Source organism: Vigna radiata, chromosome 5 (assembly GCF_000741045.1).
Source record: "Vigna radiata var. radiata cultivar VC1973A chromosome 5, Vradiata_ver6, whole genome shotgun sequence".
Classification (NCBI taxonomy): domain Eukaryota; kingdom Viridiplantae; phylum Streptophyta; class Magnoliopsida; order Fabales; family Fabaceae; genus Vigna; species Vigna radiata.
Genome location: NC_028355.1, coordinates 24,716,605 through 24,735,742, shown reverse-complemented (window position 1 = coordinate 24,735,742; position 19,138 = coordinate 24,716,605). Strand labels below are relative to the sequence as shown.

Here is a 19,138-nt window from a genome sequence, read left to right as displayed (position 1 = left end):
CTTCATCTTCATAAACCAAACATTTCCAAGTTCGTAAATTTCCTTTTCCATCTTCCTCACCATTTTCGCTCAGAACCCCAAACCCTTGTCACTCGCCACGATACATTCTTTTTCTCCATTTTATTTCATGTTTTTCTCTTATTTTTTCTCTCATACACGATAGGACTCACATGAACATTCTCAATAGGAATGTACCATGCTGGAACACACCAAATGTTTTCTCTGCCTCTATTATTTCAATACAATGTCATTTTCTTCATAAATATACATTTAAGATTATGTAATTCAAAATTATTATTATTTTTTATTTTGTGAATTGCATAATTTAAAATACAAAATAATTAAAAGCATTTTAAATTATATAATTTAAAATAAAAAAAATTATATTTCGAAATACTATAAAATATAATATCTGAATTATAAATTATATATGTATTTTTTATTTATATTATTGATTATATAATTAGGAAAACCAAAATTTATATTCCATATTATTTAGATTATATATTCTAGAAATTCGGAATTGTGTATTTGGAACTTAAATTAAAAGAAAGTAAAATTGAAATTTTGAAAAATAGAAAAGTGCAGAAAGAAATTATAGAGGTAGAGAAAGAAACATCATTTTGATTTTAATCATCAAACAAATGGTGGGCCCGGAATCAATGTATTATATTTTGTTCAGATTACTATAAGAATTCATTTAATTGTCAAAAATGTTTATAAATTTGAAAATAAAAAACAAATTATTCTTTAAAAATTTAGTGGCATAGATTTAATTTAGTATTTTAACCTATTTAATTTCTAAATATACATATATTAATAATAGCGAACTTTTCTGATGTATAAAACTTTAATAAAGAGTGTTATTATGGTCAAGACCTGAACATTTCTTATGTAACTGACTCTCTATTAAATTATACTTTTATTAAATTATTTTCACTTAATTTATTCACAAAATAAAAAATATAACTTCTCCTTCACCCAAATAGGGAAGGACTAGTTTATTACAATTGTTAGACCAGAATAATTTATGGTATAATTCGACGAGCAGCTTGGGCTGTGAGGCATTTGCTTTAGCTAGAGTTGCTTTCAATCCTTGCCAGTAGTCGATACGTTTATCGACCCGGAGACTCTGCTAAACAGCACTAGAGAAGAGATAAGACTGAAATCGTAGGATACCTCCGTGTTTGCAATGGAATTGTGAAATCAATTATTAATGTTGTCCATTAATTTTATCGCTTTCAGCAGTATGGCAATCTATGATTTTTATTGATTTTTTCTGTCGTGCTTCTGATTTTCTTTGTCTATACATTAAGCGATATGTTTCTTTTTTCTCAGTATATTAGGGTTTGTATTCAGTTTGTGCACATGGTGGTGACTGTCTGTCAGCTATAAGAGTTCCGAAACCATAAACCCAAGGCTACAGTAGTCCAATCCAATTCTTAATTTTGATTTTAATTTCATTGTTTGATTTCCCATCGTTGCTACGTAGGTTTTGTCAGGATGGTTGACTATTGAAAAGAAGATAATAACGGCAAACAACACATGGATACCGGCAGCAATTCTTTACCATCTGCACCTGATGGGGTTAAGAGAAAGGTTTGCTATTTCTATGATCCAGAGGTTGGGAATTACTATTACGGGCAAGGTCACCCTATGAAGCCACATCGTATACGGATGACACATGCTCTTCTTGCTCATTATGGATTGCTTCAGCACATGCAGGTCCATAAGCCATTTCCTGCTAGAGACCGGGACCTTTGTCGTTTTCATGCCGATGATTATGTTGCATTCCTTCGAAGCATAACTCCTGAAACACAGCAGGACCATCTTAGGCAACTCAAACGCTTTAATGTTGGTGAAGATTGTCCTGTTTTTGATGGCCTCTACTCTTTCTGTCAAACTTATGCAGGGGGGTCGGTTGGGGGTGCAGTGAAGTTAAATCATGACCAATGTGATATCGCTGTCAATTGGGCTGGTGGGTTGCATCATGCCAAGAAGTGTGAGGCTTCTGGATTTTGCTATGTTAATGATATAGTCCTTGCAATCTTAGAACTTCTTAAACAGCATGAGGTTTGTGTAACCATGAATTTTCTCTTGGTTTCCTTTTATTGTCATGCTTTAGACTTATATTGATTTTGTGGACATGTTTGAATCTTTTATACTTGAGATATTCTTTAGGATTTTTGTAGGGAATTAGTACTACTGAATAATGAAGGGCATAGGTCAAATTTGTAGGCTATAGGAGCTTTTACATAAGATTCTTTTCTTTTGGATCCTTATAGAATCCAACACTAAATTTAGTCAAACATGATCCTTTTAAACGTTCTATAATAAAAAGCTACTACTCATGTTGAGAAGCTTTTGGTTGTAAACACCCAACATCAGGTGTTGATGGGAAACATGACTTTGTTTGCTTGGAGGAGGATAAGTTTCTGAATCCAAGTCCAAGAAATTGAGCCATATAGAAGGTTTACTCTGGAAAGAACAAAATGACTTTAGGAACTGCCATTTGGATCTTGGGATTTCTGTTAGCACGAATCATTCATTGACAAGTGCACCGGTTGCACAATAGTAAGTAATAAATATTTATCATTCTCTCAAAGGACTTGTGCAATACATGACAAAATTTGCAATCAATAACTAGTTTAAACAAAGAATATTTCCATGGTTTGTACTGATGTTAGATGATTAAAACTTTGCCAACACAAACAAAGCACTTTTGGAAGTTTGTCAAACACTTAGGATGTAGAAAATATTAGAAATGATATGGAAGGGTTTTGTTAGGCTTAGACTTCACTGAACCCCAGTTTCATGCATATAATCACTCAACTTCTCTTCATTTTCATGTTAAAGTCAATCCACAAGTTTACTCAAATCCTAATTCCTTAGTAGAATGAGCCTATTTGAGCTTATAACAAACAAACTTGCATTTACAACAAGGTTTAAGATAGCTAATAACTGAAGCTCTATTCCTAAATACAAGCTTCATTAGGTATTTTGTTCTATTTCTAAATCACAAAAGATATTTTCCAATACCTAATGAATCAAATATTAATCTATGGATGATCAAACCACAACAAACATTAAGTTAAGAAACAAAATACTAATATTGAATGCAAATGTATACACACACACCCATATATATATATATATATATATATATATATATATATATATATATATATATATATATATATATCGAACAACAAAATGGGTTTAGCTTCTCATTATCATGGTAAAATATTACTATTTTGAAGTTACTTTAATATCTCATCACAAACTTGTGTCTCTTTCTGATTTCAAATGCCTATATCACATTTTTTGCAGCGTGTTCTATATGTGGACATTGATATCCACCATGGAGACGGTGTGGAGGAAGCATTCTATACTACAGATAGAGTCATGACTGTTTCTTTTCATAAATTCGGAGACTATTTTCCTGGTACTGGGGATGTACGCGATATTGGATATGGAAAGGGAAAATACTATTCTCTTAATGTTCCACTTGATGATGGTATTGATGATGAGAGTTATCATTTCTTGTTCAAACCAATAATTGGCAAAGTAATGGAAGTGTTCAGGCCTGGTGCAGTAGTTCTTCAGTGTGGTGCTGATTCTCTATCTGGAGACCGATTGGGATGTTTCAATCTTTCAATTAGGGGACATGCAGAGTGTGTTAAATACATGAGATCATTCAACGTGCCCCTCTTGCTACTAGGTGGTGGTGGCTACACCATTCGGAATGTTGCTCGCTGTTGGTGCTATGAGGTAGAATGTTGTTTAAATTAATAAAATTTATGCCATTTATTTATTGTATCTGTGCAGGGTGCCATAATCCAAAAGTTGCATTATTGTCATGAAATTCCAATATTTTCTCCATCTTTCATGTTTAAATATTAAAAAATACTGGACAGGAAGTAACTTGTTCAGTAACAGTAATGATGTTGGAGGGGTCAAAGTAGTTGAGTATTGTTTCATTTTGCTTGTCTTGAACTATAAAATATAAATTAAGATATCCTAAAGTGTCTTAGTATTCAATAAGACACACCTTCTTGTTGTGTTTCTCACCTCTTTGTTTATCTTGATTTAGTAGTTATATGCTACGTGATTAATTCTTTTGTATAGAAATTCATCCAAATACATTAAATTATTCATGATATATGTTAAGGCAGACAGGAGTTGCTCTTGGAATAGAAGTTGATGACAAAATGCCACAACACGAGTATTATGAATATTTTGGTCCAGATTATACCCTTCATGTTGCCCCAAGTAACATGGAAAACAAGAATTCCCGTCATTTACTTGAAGAAATTCAATCAAAGCTACTTGAGAATCTTTCCAGGCTGCAGCATGCTCCTAGTGTCCAATTTCAGGAAAGGCCTCCGGATTCTGATCTTGGAGAGGTAAACTTCTGTCACTTATTTTACTGCATTTTCCCTAATTGGCTCTTTTTTAAGTATTTCTTTTAATTGCGTTACATAAATGTATGTATTTTATATTATTATGTGTCTTGTGGGTCCATCTATCTGTTTCTTTTTTTCTGCTCTAGCTGCTTGGGCAAGTGCAAAACTCTGCTCTCCTGCAATCACAATGTACCTTTTTTGACTGTTATATGTGAGTATGTTTGATTTTCAGCTTAGTGAAGAATTCAACATTTTCTCCATTGAAACTTTAGATTTAAGTTGGTATCACAGTAGGTTCCAATCCCACTCTGCTATTTCAGTCACTCTTTATCTTGCTGCCGGTGACCACAACCATTTGCTGTTGGTCGCCACCCTTTGTTGTCAACTACCATCACCTACTATTGGCCACTACCGCATGTGTTTGTGACTAATAGTGACAAACAAATTTTAGCTCAGTCTTATTGTTGATTAGATTGACAAAAGATTCAGAATTGAGAAGATCTTAAATAATCACCAATTGGTCTTGTTCAAAGATTGGGTTGGATCACCAATGAAATTCAATGAAACAGCCAAAATAAATTCTCGATTGACCTGTCACCTTACCTTTCGCTGTAGTCCTAAGCTCAAGTCGTAGTTGAATAGCCTGGCACTGGTTTGCAAATTGAAATGTGTGAATCTTATCCCTTAGTTGAAACAAGTGCTTGCAAACAATTTCTCTAAGAGTGAAGCAAGCCAGAATTGCAACTTAGAAGCTAGTAGTTGAATTCAGGGTTTAGATTTTAATAGTTGATCTTGAAGTTCCTATTCATGTTAAGTTAAATTCTTAATCCATCCATGTCTGAATGAGAGAGAAATGGCACAGGTATCCAAGACCAATCACAAATTAGTGGAGATAGTGTACTTTAATGATTTGACATCTTGTTTTCAGACAAGAAAGTTCTTGTTGGAAAGATTTTCTAATATCACATAGATGATTAGTAGTGCCAGCATGGGAATAGAGTTTTTCATTCACAGTGAATGAAATGGAGATGGAAATGATGGAGTTGGTCCTCTATTGGTTTTAGGTTGCAGAAATAGGGAAAAAAGATCTGGTCAGTGAAGTTGGAATTTCATATTTTCTAGCGTAGGTTGTTATATAGTATTGAGAGCCATAAAAGTAGCATCTCAAGCTCTAGATATCATAATTGGCTTTTGTTGGTGTAGCAGGCCCTAGAAAGAGGGTTGTATAGAGCCTCAAACTCTTTTCGCACAGTATAAACTAAAACACTTCAAAGCAAACAAATCAAGCATTGAGAATATATTATTGAGAGCCATAAAAATATCATCTCAAGCTCTAGGTAACATAATATGAACTAAAACACTTTAAAGCATAGGTTGTTATAAAGTATTGGGAGCCATAAAAATAGCATCTCAAGCTATAGATAACATAATAGAATTTTGTTGGTGCAACAGGTTCTAGAAGGTGGGTTGAATAGCTCAGACTCTTTTTGCTGAATATAAACCAAAATACTTTAAAGCAAACAGATCAATCATTGAAAGAATTTTACACCGGTTCACCCAAAATGATGGGCTATTACTAGTTTTCCCTTAAGCACACAAACTTCTCTAGGTTATCCTGAGTACACAAATTACATGAGTACACAATCCTCTCCTAGCTATATCTTCTTAATTTCCCTCTAAGGTTAAGAACTCTCAATAATGTAAAGAGAAACTCTTAAAATAAGAGAGCACAACTAAAGCTCACAAGGATAAATTTCACAAAGTGAAGAATATTACAATAGTTTTTCACAGATTCACTATTTTCACAGACTAAATGATTGTTGCAGATATTGTAAGCTCAGTCCTTTGTATCTGTTTCATTCTTTTGAAATTGTTGTATTTCTGTAGTATGTTGTACTGTTTTTGTCCTTTCATTGTATCTGTGTCTTCAACTTCAATCCCCTTTTGTAGTGTTAGAAATGATGACCATTGAAGCCTTTCAAAATGAATCATTTGATTTTGCATCGATGTGTATCAACATCTTCACGCTCAACACTTCATGAGGAAAGTTTTGATGGAGTCTTCAACTTAATCTTCAAATAATCTTCCTTGAAATTCTTTTATCACGAGATATTCTTTTTTTAAGCTTTTTATCTATAACTTCCATCTTGAGATCAGAGAGAACTTGGTATAGAAAGATTTGATGTTATTCTCTCCAACTTTCAAAAAATTTCGCTGCTAAAAGAAACTTTTCAATAGATTATGTGGATATCACATTAGCAGCATAATCATATATAATTAGATATCTCATATATATAAGATCAAGACAAATCAAATAATGTTAGTCTCATATCAGAGCAAATAGAATATTTCTATATATAGAGCAAAAGTGACCGTTGACAGTTAAAGCATTTTCAAGATATATGATTTTGTTTGTGAAATCCTTTGATTTAGATTTAATTATCTAGGAACATTTTGATTGTTGCAACTTGTTAGTTTCATTTAACTCATAAGCTAAGCAAATCATAAATAATTAGACCAATAAAACAATTAAGATGTTGACTGCAAAACTCACCAGACGAAGCTAATAGTCGTCTAGTAAGATCTACTGATGAGAGGTCTGATTAGTTCAAATGTTGAGTCATCTGTTCAGTACATGTTGAATCATCTGATCAGTACAAATGCAAACTTGACATAGACACTTTAACTGCATAAGCACACCCTAAATATTCAAAGAATATATACTCACTTAGAGTATTTGTTATCATCAAAACCATTGGGTGATTTTACACATGATAGACTTTATCATACAGGTCATCTTATCCTTGACAGAGTTGTGTCGTCTAATTAGTACAAATTCGATAATTTAATGTAACAATTTTAAGGGTGGTGTTCTTTTGTGAAGATGAATTTGAGGGAGATTGAATGGATGAATTTGAGAGTGAAGTTTGTGATTCTTTTTAAGGGATTTGGAGATGAAAGTGAGTGAATTAGGAAGTGAAGTTTGTGAATGATTTGACTAATATAAAATAAAGTTTTGATAAATAGAAAAGAAAGAATACAAAATTACCTTTAATGTGTTAAAAGTAATATGAAATGTTTTTTGAATGAGTTAAAAATATTTATTTAAAAAACTGTTATTCAATATTGAAAAATAAATAATACAATTAATTTGTATAAAAAAATATTTACATATTAATTATTGTTGTGGTTAAAAATATGTTGACATGTTGTATTTTAATAATAACTCAAAAAGTAAAAAAATTTTATTGTAAAATTTTTAATTATTATTAAACAATTATTATTAGACATAATTAATGATTATTGTTGTCAGTGATTGTAATAAAACCGTGAAAAATATTAAGCATAATTTTGTTAGAGAAACTACAATGCATCCCCTGAAATCAGAAGCATGCTATACATGATTATCCCTATGGCACATACATAAGTGAAATGTTTCCTAAATATTTTCCTTAACTGGTAAAATATATACCGATAAAAGGAAAAGGGCCTTGAAATGTAAATAAAAATCCAACGAGAAAAAATTATTTCATACAAAAGCATCCAAGGAAACCTTGTAATTTATACTAGCTAAGACATACCTAAAGTTCTCAGCAAGGAGGCATGTATTAGGTACTACAAAGACTAGGAAACTACTGTACAACCAAATAATATGAATGAATTGTATACTCTAACACCCTTATTGACTAGGGATTAGTGACCGATAAGATAAAGCTTAGGCACCCTAAACTCATCCTAACTAAATTTTAATTTTCTCCTACTATTTGTGCTCATTTTCTAATACACATGCTTACAATTTTATAGGCAGAAGAAGATCATGATGGAGATGAGACATGGGATCCAGATTCTGACATGGACGTTGATGTTGAACGGTATTTTACTTTGTATTCAATTTATTTCTTATGATTAAACATTGCATGATCAGGTGCTCAATTTGTTTCCTCATTTATCAGTGAGCTTGTTCCAAGCAAAGTAAAGAAAGAAATAGTTGAACCACAGCTCAACGGTCTGGTATGTATCTCTGTTGGTTTTTGAAAATTTAAATAAACTAATAAACTTTTTATTTGTTTTGAGACTCTAATGGTTAAACATGCTATATAGTGTCAGAAGTTGTATATAAATCTACTTGTATTAGCCATTTTTTCAGACACCATAAATGACATGAGTTGGGTAGGAACATCAACCTCTAACAATAGGCTACTTAGTTGCTCATGGTTTCACGCTGACACAGACTAAAAGAATAACTAAGATTAAGAGCTTAGAGAACACAAATATTGTGATGTGTCTCAGTACCTAGGATAATTTACAAGGTTGTCTAACCCTAAGTTTATAATATTTGGAGTTGGGTTTTTTCTTTACAAACCCACTCTCAAAGTATCCCCTTAGGTCAAGCAACAAAAGCGGTAACAACAGAGTGAATGTAGCCCTCATTGTTGAGAAGCGGAGAGTGCAAGCCAGGTGTCTCGTGCATAGGTGCCTTCGAGGCTTGCTTAACCAAGAGTCCTTGCTCGAGCTTGAGTAAGTACCACTTGCTCAGTCTATTTAAGCAAAGGATCTTAGGTTCTACTTTTGGACCAAAATCTTTTTTTTGCAAAAAAAAAAAAAAAAAAAAACCTTAAAAGCATAGTTAATAAAAATTTAGGTTGTACTAAAAACTACTAAATATATATCATAAAATAACGATAAGTGTCTAAATAGAAGTTAAAAATATGATTAAAATATACCAATATTTGACACTTATCAAATCTGCCTTTGAACAATGCATCACTTCATTTGAGATCTTCTTGGTACTAACTGCTATGACCAATTATTTCCTATTGATTATTCACTCCCACAGTGGGACACAAGAAAATCTACTATGGGTTGGTTTATGTTCAAGGTGATTGCCTATTTGTTGGTGTATACTCTTGGCATTGAAGTAGAGTACCGTGCCATGTGCCATGTGTCATGTTGCTTGCTTTGAGATAATTTGGTTGCCTTTTGTCTTTATAAAGCTTGGTTTTACACAACTCAACCAAGACTTTACACATTGAGTTAATAAATGGTATTGTAGATTTACAATGAGACATTACCAACCATTATAACAGTAATTATGACAATTAATATACCATAAGATCCTTAAGAAATTTTGTAATCATCATTCTAGGGTGGTAAATCTCTGTATATATAGTCTGTAGTATTTGTTTACTATCAATATGAATTGAATCAACTTTCTTCTCTTAAGTCTTCAAGTAATTTCAAGTTGGTAGCAATGTTCTCAATCTTGGGGACTTTGCTTATATGTCAAAATCCTAGCCACATTAGTTATGGCTCTTTCTCATTTGTATTTGGTTACCTGAAGTGCACCCACCCTGTTTTTTGGGTTGCCTTAAGTGCTCTAAATATGTACACGTGGCAATATTTCTCTTGTGCCATCTCTCACTCTTAAAGGCGTCCTTCATGTCTTAAAACTTTCCAATAGCCTTGTTTTTGTTCACAAACTCACTCAACCTAAATTGTTCTATAAAACTCTTTCCCTTTCATTGTGTTTTTTCAAGATATTGCTAGGGAAGGGTGGTTAGAACTTTTAAGGAACATGGAGGGTTATAATATCTCAAAAAGGCTCAAGAACCAAGTGTAGTATCAATAAAGAAATTATTTCCACGAGTGTTAGGGTATAAGGTGGGAGGATATTCGGTATAAGTTAATTAGAGTAAATAAATATAGTATAGGTTAATTAGAATAAATAAATATATATTTCAGGAAAATATTTAATATAAATATCTTCCTATATATTATCCTAGCATATATCTATGCTACGATAATATATGGGAAGATATTTATATTAAATATTTTCCTGAAATATATATTTATTTACTCTAATTAACTTATACCAAATATCCTCCCACCTTATACGAGTCTTAAGTTTTTTGCTACTTATGAGTCCTCTCAAATTTGGCTTCTTCATTGTTGTCTTGGACGTATGTTGTTTTATATTCTTAAGTCCATATTTTCTTCTTTTTTTTCTGAAAAGAGTTTGTCAAGTCATTCAAGTGCCATCGTGCCACCTTTTCACCTGGTGATACAAAAAGTGTTAATCCTTTTTATTTGATCCACTCTAATGTATTGGTCCCACATTAAGTTCTAGTATATCTAAAACAAAATGGTTGTCCCTTTTATTGATGATTGCTCTCGTATCACGTGAATTTTCCTTATGAAAGAATAATCTAAAGTTTTCCTTATATCAAAAAGTATTTCTATGATCACATCAATGTTGTTAACCTCGAGGATAGTAGGAGGATAGAAAGGAAGACAAAAAATAGTAACTTGAGCATTGTAACTCGAGGATCGTAACTCAACTAGTAAGAGTAAAATAAAAATATATATTATAAAAGGAAATATCATTAAAAATAATAAAAATAACTTATATGTAATTTTTAAAATAGGTTCATAATTAATAATACAATTAAAAAAGCTCATAATTCATAAAACGTTCATATATAAAACAACTAATAAATATATAAATTCATAAAAAAAATGGTCATTCCATTATTTTTCTTCAAAATCTAAATAAACCCTAAACAAAATGAAGAGCAAAAGCCTTTTTCTTCAAATTCCCAACAAACCACAAAACGCAAAGAGAGTAAAAGCAACATAGGTGTGGACAGAAAAAGAAGTAGAAGAATAGAAGGGCACAACAAGGTGGAGAGAGCCAACGACAGTGAGAGCGCTGAGTGTCGGTGACAATGAGGATGACAATGATCACAAGGGCAGCAATAGCATGGGATTGCAAAGGTGGCAACCGCCGGTGAGTGCGTTAGTGGTGTGAACCATGGTTGTTGTGAAACTCGTGCCCCCATGTGGGTCTTCTCCTTTGGTTCTGATATGTGAAAGACCGACAGGATGCATGATCCTTCAATCTAACGAGCATCCTTGCATAATCGCTTTGATCCGCTCAACTTTCAATCCAGCCTCTGCATCAGATCGCATGAAGGTGCAAACTTGCAGGATCCTACAAGTTTGAGTGTACTCGTGATTTTAACAACACTGGATGGGACATACTAAAAAAAGTGTTTCTCTTTACGTGGTTTCCCTAACAAGACAACCAATGTCATCAAATCTGAGAAGGTTGTTCCTAAGTATTTTAATAAAGATATCAAGAATATTTTAGGTTAAAATTCAATGGCCAGGCATAATCTTCCGCCCAATCTGGTTTGTCAATAATTTCTCTTTTCTCAAACCATGGAAAGTCAAAGTTAATGGATTTTTTTATTCAAGTGCTTATGATTGTATTTTTGGTAATACTTATGTGTTTTCTTCTTCTAAATTTTCCAATCATGTTACATGAGCCAATGGGTCCAAAATTGCTTCTGAGGGAGTTGATCAACTCTCCATCTCTTCTTCCTTGAACCTAAATTTTGTTCGTCAAGTCCATGCGTGTCCTTTTAACCTCGTTTCTCTTTGTTAGTTCACTAGATGATTAAATTATTTAGTAAATTTTGATGTCAATTCTTTTGTTATAGACTAGCACTGTACGAATCAATTGATTGTTGATGGACATCAATCTCGAGGATTCTACTACCTCAGATCAGATATTGTATTTTGTTTTGCTTTCCCATCTCCAAAACTTTTGTATGATTGCTTGCATCATCCTCACCTATCCAAATTAAAGAAAGCAGTTCCTAACCTTATCAAGCTTCAAGTCCTAGAGTAGTCATGTCAAATAGAGAAACATGTTAGATCTTTCTTTCTAAAGAAATCCAAAACAAAATGTAACTCGGTCTTTTCTATAATTCATTCTAACATTTGAGGTCCTAGTTGAGTCACAATTTTTTGGATTTCATTATTTTGTTATGTTTATTGATTAATATTTTTGCTGTACTGGATTTTATTTAATGAAAGATTGTTTGGAAAAGTTATCAAAGTTTTGAGGAGTGATAATGCAAAAGAATAATTTTCTCTTAGCTTTTCTACCCTTAGTTCTCATGACATGCCACATCAGTCCACTTTCCCTTATACACTTTAGCAAAATGGTATGGCATTGCTTGATCTCAAGAGGATAGTCAAGGAGATTCTCCTTGAGATCCCTCAAAACAACGGAGGAATGATAAGAGGAAAAGTCTTCTGCAAGTTTTGCCAGTAGAAGATGGAAAACAATGCAATGAGGAAGGAACAAATGGTAGGCTCCAAAAATGCACATGAAAAAATAGTGTTCTCAAATCTGGTTTGAACCCCTTAAACTGACAGAGGAAGGACCAACTAACCTGATGGTGTGGTTAACCATGCGAGATCAGCAAAGTTGTTTCTTACAGTTTTGTCTTTCCTTAATGAAATAAAAAATCTGTTTGGCAAAGTTATTTATATTGAGTGATAATGCAAAAGAATAATTTTCTTTTAGCTTTTCAACATTTAGTTCTCATGACATGCTACATCAGTCCACTTGCCCTTCTATTGTTTAGCAAAATGGTATGGCGTTGCTTGATTTTAAGATTGAGAAGTCTCACTTAGAGAGTCAAGGAGATTCTCAAGGGTTGCAATTTGACATCCCTCTAAACAAAAGTGTTCTGCAAGTTTTGCCATCAGAAGATGCAAAAAAATGCAACGAGGAAGGAACACACAGTAGGCTTCAAAAATGCCCATGAAAAAATAGTGTTCTCAGATCTTCAGTTATGTCTTTCCCTAATGAAATAAAAAATCTGTTTGGCAAAATTGAGGTTTTAATGAGTGATAATTCAAATGAGTAATTTTCCTTTAGCTTTTCTACTTTTAGTTCTCACGACATGATGACATGCTATGTTGGTCCACTTGCCCTTATACACTTGAGCAAAATGGCATGAAATTGCTTGATTATAAGATTGAGGAGTCTTAGAGAGACGGGGAGACTCTGATGAGGTCAAATTTGACATCCCTCAAAACAACGGAGGAATGATAAAAGGAAAAGTCTTCTGCAAGTTTTGCCATCAGAAGATGCAAAAAAATGCAACGAGGAAGGAACAATTGGCAGTTTCCAAAAATGCCCATGAAAAAATAGTGTTCTGTGATCTGGTTTGAACCATTTAAATAGACTGAGGAAGGACCAGCTAATCTGAGGGTGTGGTTAACAATGTGAGATCAGCAATGTTGTTGTCTATAGTTATGTCTTTCCTTAATGAAATCAGAAATCTGTTTGGCAAAGTTATCAAAGTTTTGAGGAGTGATAATGCAAATGAATAATTTTCTTTTACCTTTTCTACTTTTAGTTCTCATTGCATGCTACATCAGTCCACTTGCTCTTGTACACTTAGCAAAATGGTACGGCATTGCTTGATTATAAGATTGAGAAATCTTACATTAGAGAGTCAAGGAGATTCTCAAGGGGTCCAATTTGACTTCCCTCAAAACAACGGAGGAATGGTTAGAGGAAAAGTCTTCTGCAAGTTTTTCCATCAGAAGATGCAAAAAAATGCAATGAGGAAGAAACAAATGGTAGGCTCCAAAAATGCCCATGAAAAAATAGTGTTGTCCGATCTGGTTTGAACCCCTTAAAGAAACTGGGGAAGGACGAGCTAACCTGAGGGCGTGTTTAGCAAAGTAGATCAGCAATGTTGTTATCTGTAGTAGTCTTTAGTGAAATAAAAAATCTGTTTGATAAATTATCAAAATTTTGACTGATAAGGGAAAAGAATAATTTTCTTTTAGCTTTTCTACTTAGTTCTCATGACATGCTACATCAGTTCACTTGTCCTTGCACACTTCAGCAAAATGGTGTGGCATTACTTGATTATAGGATTGAGAAGTTTTCAATGGATGGTGGTGATGGCATTAAGTAGTGGGAAATGATGGAGCTGTGTCATTTTTAACAGGAGGCTTGTCCGTAGATTATTCATTAATTATAGAGATTCATGTGGAGCTGGGCATCAGTGCCAGAAGATTGAATATATGTTTGTATTAAAAATAAAATATCGAGTGCATGTATTCAAAATAAAAAACAAATGTTGTTCTACTGAATGGTATGACTACATAGTTCATTGATAGGAACCCGAAAATGTTAATGTCTGTACTTAGTAATGTATATGGCCGATGTTCATACAACTTAAAATGTTAATTTGTTTATTTTGACTGTCAAGCATCCTTAACAGTTGAAATACACTGATAAAATTGTGTGAAATCACGATGTGCTCTGACTTCCTATAAAGTAATGATCATGTATCTCAACTATCTGCTGAGATTCCCCTGTAGTCTATGTTACCAACAGTTCATTTGTTAATAATTGGCAAACTGCTGACATTAAATTCTGGAGACATTTTTATATTCTTTCTTTTTTTAATTATGTAACTCATCGTCATGTATTGTCCATTGCGTAACTCTTCAACTAATTGATTTTTCTTGTACATTCCTCGGACTGCTTCTGTTGAAAACCATTATGTAAGTTCGTACATAAATTCGTATGCAACTTGGTACGATGTTTGATACCTGTTTAGTTTCAGGATGACCAGAGAAGAAGTGGGGAACATTTGAGAGTCTCTGATACTGCAGTTGCTGAAACTTGCATGAAGGTGAATTTCACATCATAAAGCACAAATGCATGAACACTAAGCGTGTATGCAGATTAGTATCAGTGCATTTTATTGGAAGTGTCATTTACAAACTTGTCTGACTGAATTTGGTTCTTGCAGGCTCTAGATATTTCTTCTCAGAAAGCTGATGAAGATAATGTGAAAGTTGAACAGAATACTGTGAATGATTTGACCAAATAGACGGGCCTGAAGTGCTGAGGAACATAGGTTTTAACTGATTGGTAAACAGTGAAATTAATTTCCATTCATGCTGTCGCATTTCCGAATTAATTGAGATGTGGCTGTTGGTTGGTTTCATTATTGTCGTCATTGTAAACACGCAGTCCCATTTTCCTAATGTAAAGGGCAAATTTAATTTGATTTTATCACATCCAACTGGTTCTTTTACTGTTACATTACATATTGTGACAGAATGGTAATTAGGTAATTATGTGCTATTATTGAGCTTGATTTATTTTTCTTATACTGATCTTTGTTTATCAGTATAAATTTCTCGGATTCTTGTATAAGAAGAGATCCCAGAGAAAACTCTTGCTTGCTCGCTTTTAAAAAGGCCAGTAGACACTTTTAAACCTAAAATTTACATGTTTGAATCATCAATTTTATATCTTCCTGAAGGTTTTCATAAATTTATAATAAGAATATCTTAAATTTTATTTTTGAGAAAAATAATTCACGAGTTGTATCGTAATACTCTCAAATTAAGAAAAAAATTTTACAAAATTATGTTTTAGAGTGGGCAACGATCGGGAAGAATTGTTTTTTTTGAAAATTTAAACAATGATATATTTGAATGTGTACTTCAACATTAAAATCACATGGAATTATACAAATAGGAAAAATATAAAATAAAATGGAAAACTAGAAAAGCAAGAAATAATAAGAACAATGTGATACGGGAAAATAGAGATAAGATAAAATAGTGATAAGACACTACAATCTAATAAGTCAAATAAATATTCATTATAAAGATCTATGATAAAATTGAAATTCTAATCCATGCGTTCTCTCAAAAAAATATGGTAATACGTATAATATAATTCAAAAGTAATTATAAAATAAAGTCTAAAATATAATTAGACTTTTGTCAGATAAGTTTTAACATTATACAAAATTAAAATAAAATATTTAAGAAGATGTGTTTAATCTTTGACTTTGTCATAGACTTTTTGAATTATAAATGTTTTTTTTTTAAGTTCTTTTGATATATGTTCATAAGATAATCATATATCATATTCTCTTTCTTAGAGAGAATTTGTTCTCAAATTCGTACCACTTAAAGATTTCTTATCATTATTCTCTATATATAGATATATAAGTTTAAGAAAACTTAGAAAATCTAAACTAAAGTCTAAATCCCAAAACACATAAAAATAACAAAAAACAAAAATTACACACGCAGACTTTCGCCTAGTACACAAATTGACCCGTCCAATGAATTTAACATTCTATAAACTTATAGTTTATTTAATTTCTTAAATTATTCTTCAATTGTGTTCATAATCTTCATGTTCTTTAATTCCCTCATACATTGAACATTATAAGATTTAAAAAGATACGTTTGATCTTTGATCTTGTCATAAATATTTTGAATTCTAAATATTGTTCTCATTTTCAAAAAATAATCCTCTATCACAATGATAAATTGAGATACAATGTTAAAATATATTGATTAGATGATAAATGAAAATACCACAATCAATATTTTTAAATATTTTACGAGTTGTGATTGAAGTTAAAAGTAAATAATTGCACAAATGGTAGATGATATAATTCTAACATGTTTTCACTCAAGCTAAGGCATAATGATAGTCATCAAACATATGAAAAATAATCTGATGAGAGCATGATAACAATTAACCAAGCAACACAATACTAGACAAGTGCATTCATTAGAGGACTACATTCATTATATCCTCTAAAGTGTATGTATGATATTATGGGTAACATTCCTATTTTTCTCAATACTTTTACAGTCATGTAGTTATAAACAACTAACTATTTATAATAAAATCAATAAAAACATGATTTTTGAAAATAATCTTTTCTTTAAACAATTGAGTCGTGTGATTTTTGAAAATAATCTTCTTTTTAAATCATTGAGTCATTTAATGCTTAGTATACATAACCACTTTTTATTAAAAATATGTTTCAATTAAATAACCTTAAAATCTTTATTGAAAGGAAGAAAATAAAAATAAATTGTTTTTACATAATAATTTTAAGTAACATGAATAAAAATAAAAGAAATAAATATATTTTTATTCTTGAAATGTGATGTAAAATTAATTTTTGTTCTTATTTTTCGAAGGAGTTAAAGTTTATTATGTGTCAATCAACGTTCTAGTTCAGCATATGATGACACGTGTTGTTTCCTTTATTTTTTAAATAAAATATTTCTTTTAAAAAAAATAGTTTGGTCCAAAGAGGTTGCCCAATCATAAAAGTGCAGCAAAGAGTTTACATAATCAACTTCATCTTCTTCAAATCAGAAATCCTAAAGCTTCCTCTTTCTACACGTGGACTTACTTCTTCTCCAAAACGAGAGCGACCGAGGATGAATATGGAGGATGATGAAACCTGTTGTTGGTAAAAAACATGAGATGGAAGATGAAAGTCACCCTGAAGCAGGTTTTTTTTAATCAGCAAGCTGTTTTCTTAAGAAATCATTTTCATTACTCTCTCTATTTCATATAAATTAGTCTTTATTTTGAAAAATTTATATAGTTTGTGGTTTTTAAATATTTTTGTTTTTTACTTTTTATGTTTTTTTAATTTTGTTTTAAAACCTAAAAATTTACTAGGTTTAAAACTGACATCTTGAGACATAACAGGAACAACGTTTTATGGTAGTGGTAATGTCACCAATTACTATATCATATCATGTGATACAAATATTATATAAATGTTGTCCAAATACTTTTATTAAAATTGATCAAAGAAGTAAAAGATAAATAATAATCTAAAAAAATCATAAATTGACACGTGATATATCTTTAAGTGTAAAAACAAAAAATCTTCATGTTTAATTTTTCTTAATTCTTTCTTTTTCATTTTTCTAGTTTTAACTTTATCTTTGTTATTTCAACCGTAATTTCAATTGAAAAAAATAAAAAAGACTCACCTAAGTCTAATTTAGATTCTCATTTATGTATGTTTTTCTTTTATCTTCTTTCTCTCTCACCTATATACAAATTTTTTATTGGATGACTTTGTTATATTTTTATTTTTAATTATTATTAAATTTCATTTTTAAATTTTAAGATTAGTAATTTGTCTTCACAAAAATTTGATATTTTGACTATTACATTATCTGATAATATTTTCCAACCGTTATGTATAAAACAAGTTTATTTTACAAAATACACTATGAAAAATGACAATGACATAATTTCAACCACATCTAAAGAAAAAACCAATTCATAATATAATATATATATATATGTGGAAATATTAGATTTGTAACAAATTCATAATATAATATATATGTGAAAATATTAGATTTGATTAACACGATGTTTTAGAATATACTGCATAAGGTTCTTTTAATATGTAAATTCTTAACGTTTAAAAGAAAACGAAAATCAAAGGATTATAAATCAAGCTCTATTATTATCATTCCTTATTTCTTATCAAGAACAATTAAGAGATACTGATAAAAGCTAGTCAAATTCAAATTCTTCAAATGCTATTATTTCAACGATTATAAAAGGAATGACATTTTGATCGTAAAAGACAACAAGTGTTACATAAATATCCTGCAAATAAGAAACTTGAATAAAGTCTAGTCCAAATAAGTGTTTACTAGACATCAATACTATGATAGGAAGATTTTATTTAAAAATTAAAAAAAAATTTAAACACATGAAAAATCATATAAAATTACATCATACATATAAACACCTAGTCTCTTTTCATGTATAACACAATCTAAAATAAAACCATTAACAATCAAGCATTAAAAAAAAATATATATTGGTTCGATCTTAACTTTTAGTATGCATCTAATTTTCTGTCAAAGATACAGTTTAAAATATTTCACTAATCAAAATACTTAATTACAACAAATATCATCTTCTTTAAGATTAAATAAGTATCATCCTCTGCAAAATCACATTAATATCGATCTCCCCTTAAATTGATATTGTTGTTATTGTGTGCCATAATTAATCGATGATGTAAAAAAGTATGGTTGAA

At 31.2% G+C, this 19,138-nt stretch overlaps 1 protein-coding gene across 2 annotated transcripts; it reads left to right on the top strand.

The window, feature by feature from the left end:
- Positions 1-994: 994 nt before the first annotated feature.
- Positions 995-15,391, top strand: LOC106762009 (histone deacetylase 19). Of its 2 annotated transcripts, none has more exons than XM_014645679.2 (8): positions 995-1,170; positions 1,493-2,073; positions 3,331-3,771; positions 4,176-4,406; positions 8,211-8,278; positions 8,360-8,417; positions 14,852-14,920; positions 15,041-15,391. In XM_014645679.2, exons 2-8 carry the CDS (start codon positions 1,546-1,548, stop codon positions 15,119-15,121), a joined length of 1,476 nt encoding a protein of 491 aa, XP_014501165.1. In that variant the 5' UTR covers positions 995-1,170; positions 1,493-1,545; the 3' UTR covers positions 15,122-15,391. The 2 variants fall into 2 exon arrangements, with proteins under 2 accessions (XP_014501165.1, XP_014501164.1); XM_014645678.2 differs by having other exon boundaries at positions 14,846-14,920.
- Positions 15,392-19,138: the final 3,747 nt, after the last annotated feature.

Excerpts from the sequence above, each read along its gene's own strand:
- LOC106762009 (XM_014645678.2), top strand. The coding sequence starts at position 1,546 with ATGGATACCGGCAGCAATTCTTTACCATCTGCACCTGATGGGGTTAAG. Across the intron at positions 8,418-14,845 it reads AACCACAGCTCAACGGTCTG|TTTCAGGATGACCAGAGAAG; the intron begins GTATGTATCTCT and ends ATACCTGTTTAG. Across the intron at positions 14,921-15,040 it reads TTGCTGAAACTTGCATGAAG|GCTCTAGATATTTCTTCTCA; the intron begins GTGAATTTCACA and ends TGGTTCTTGCAG.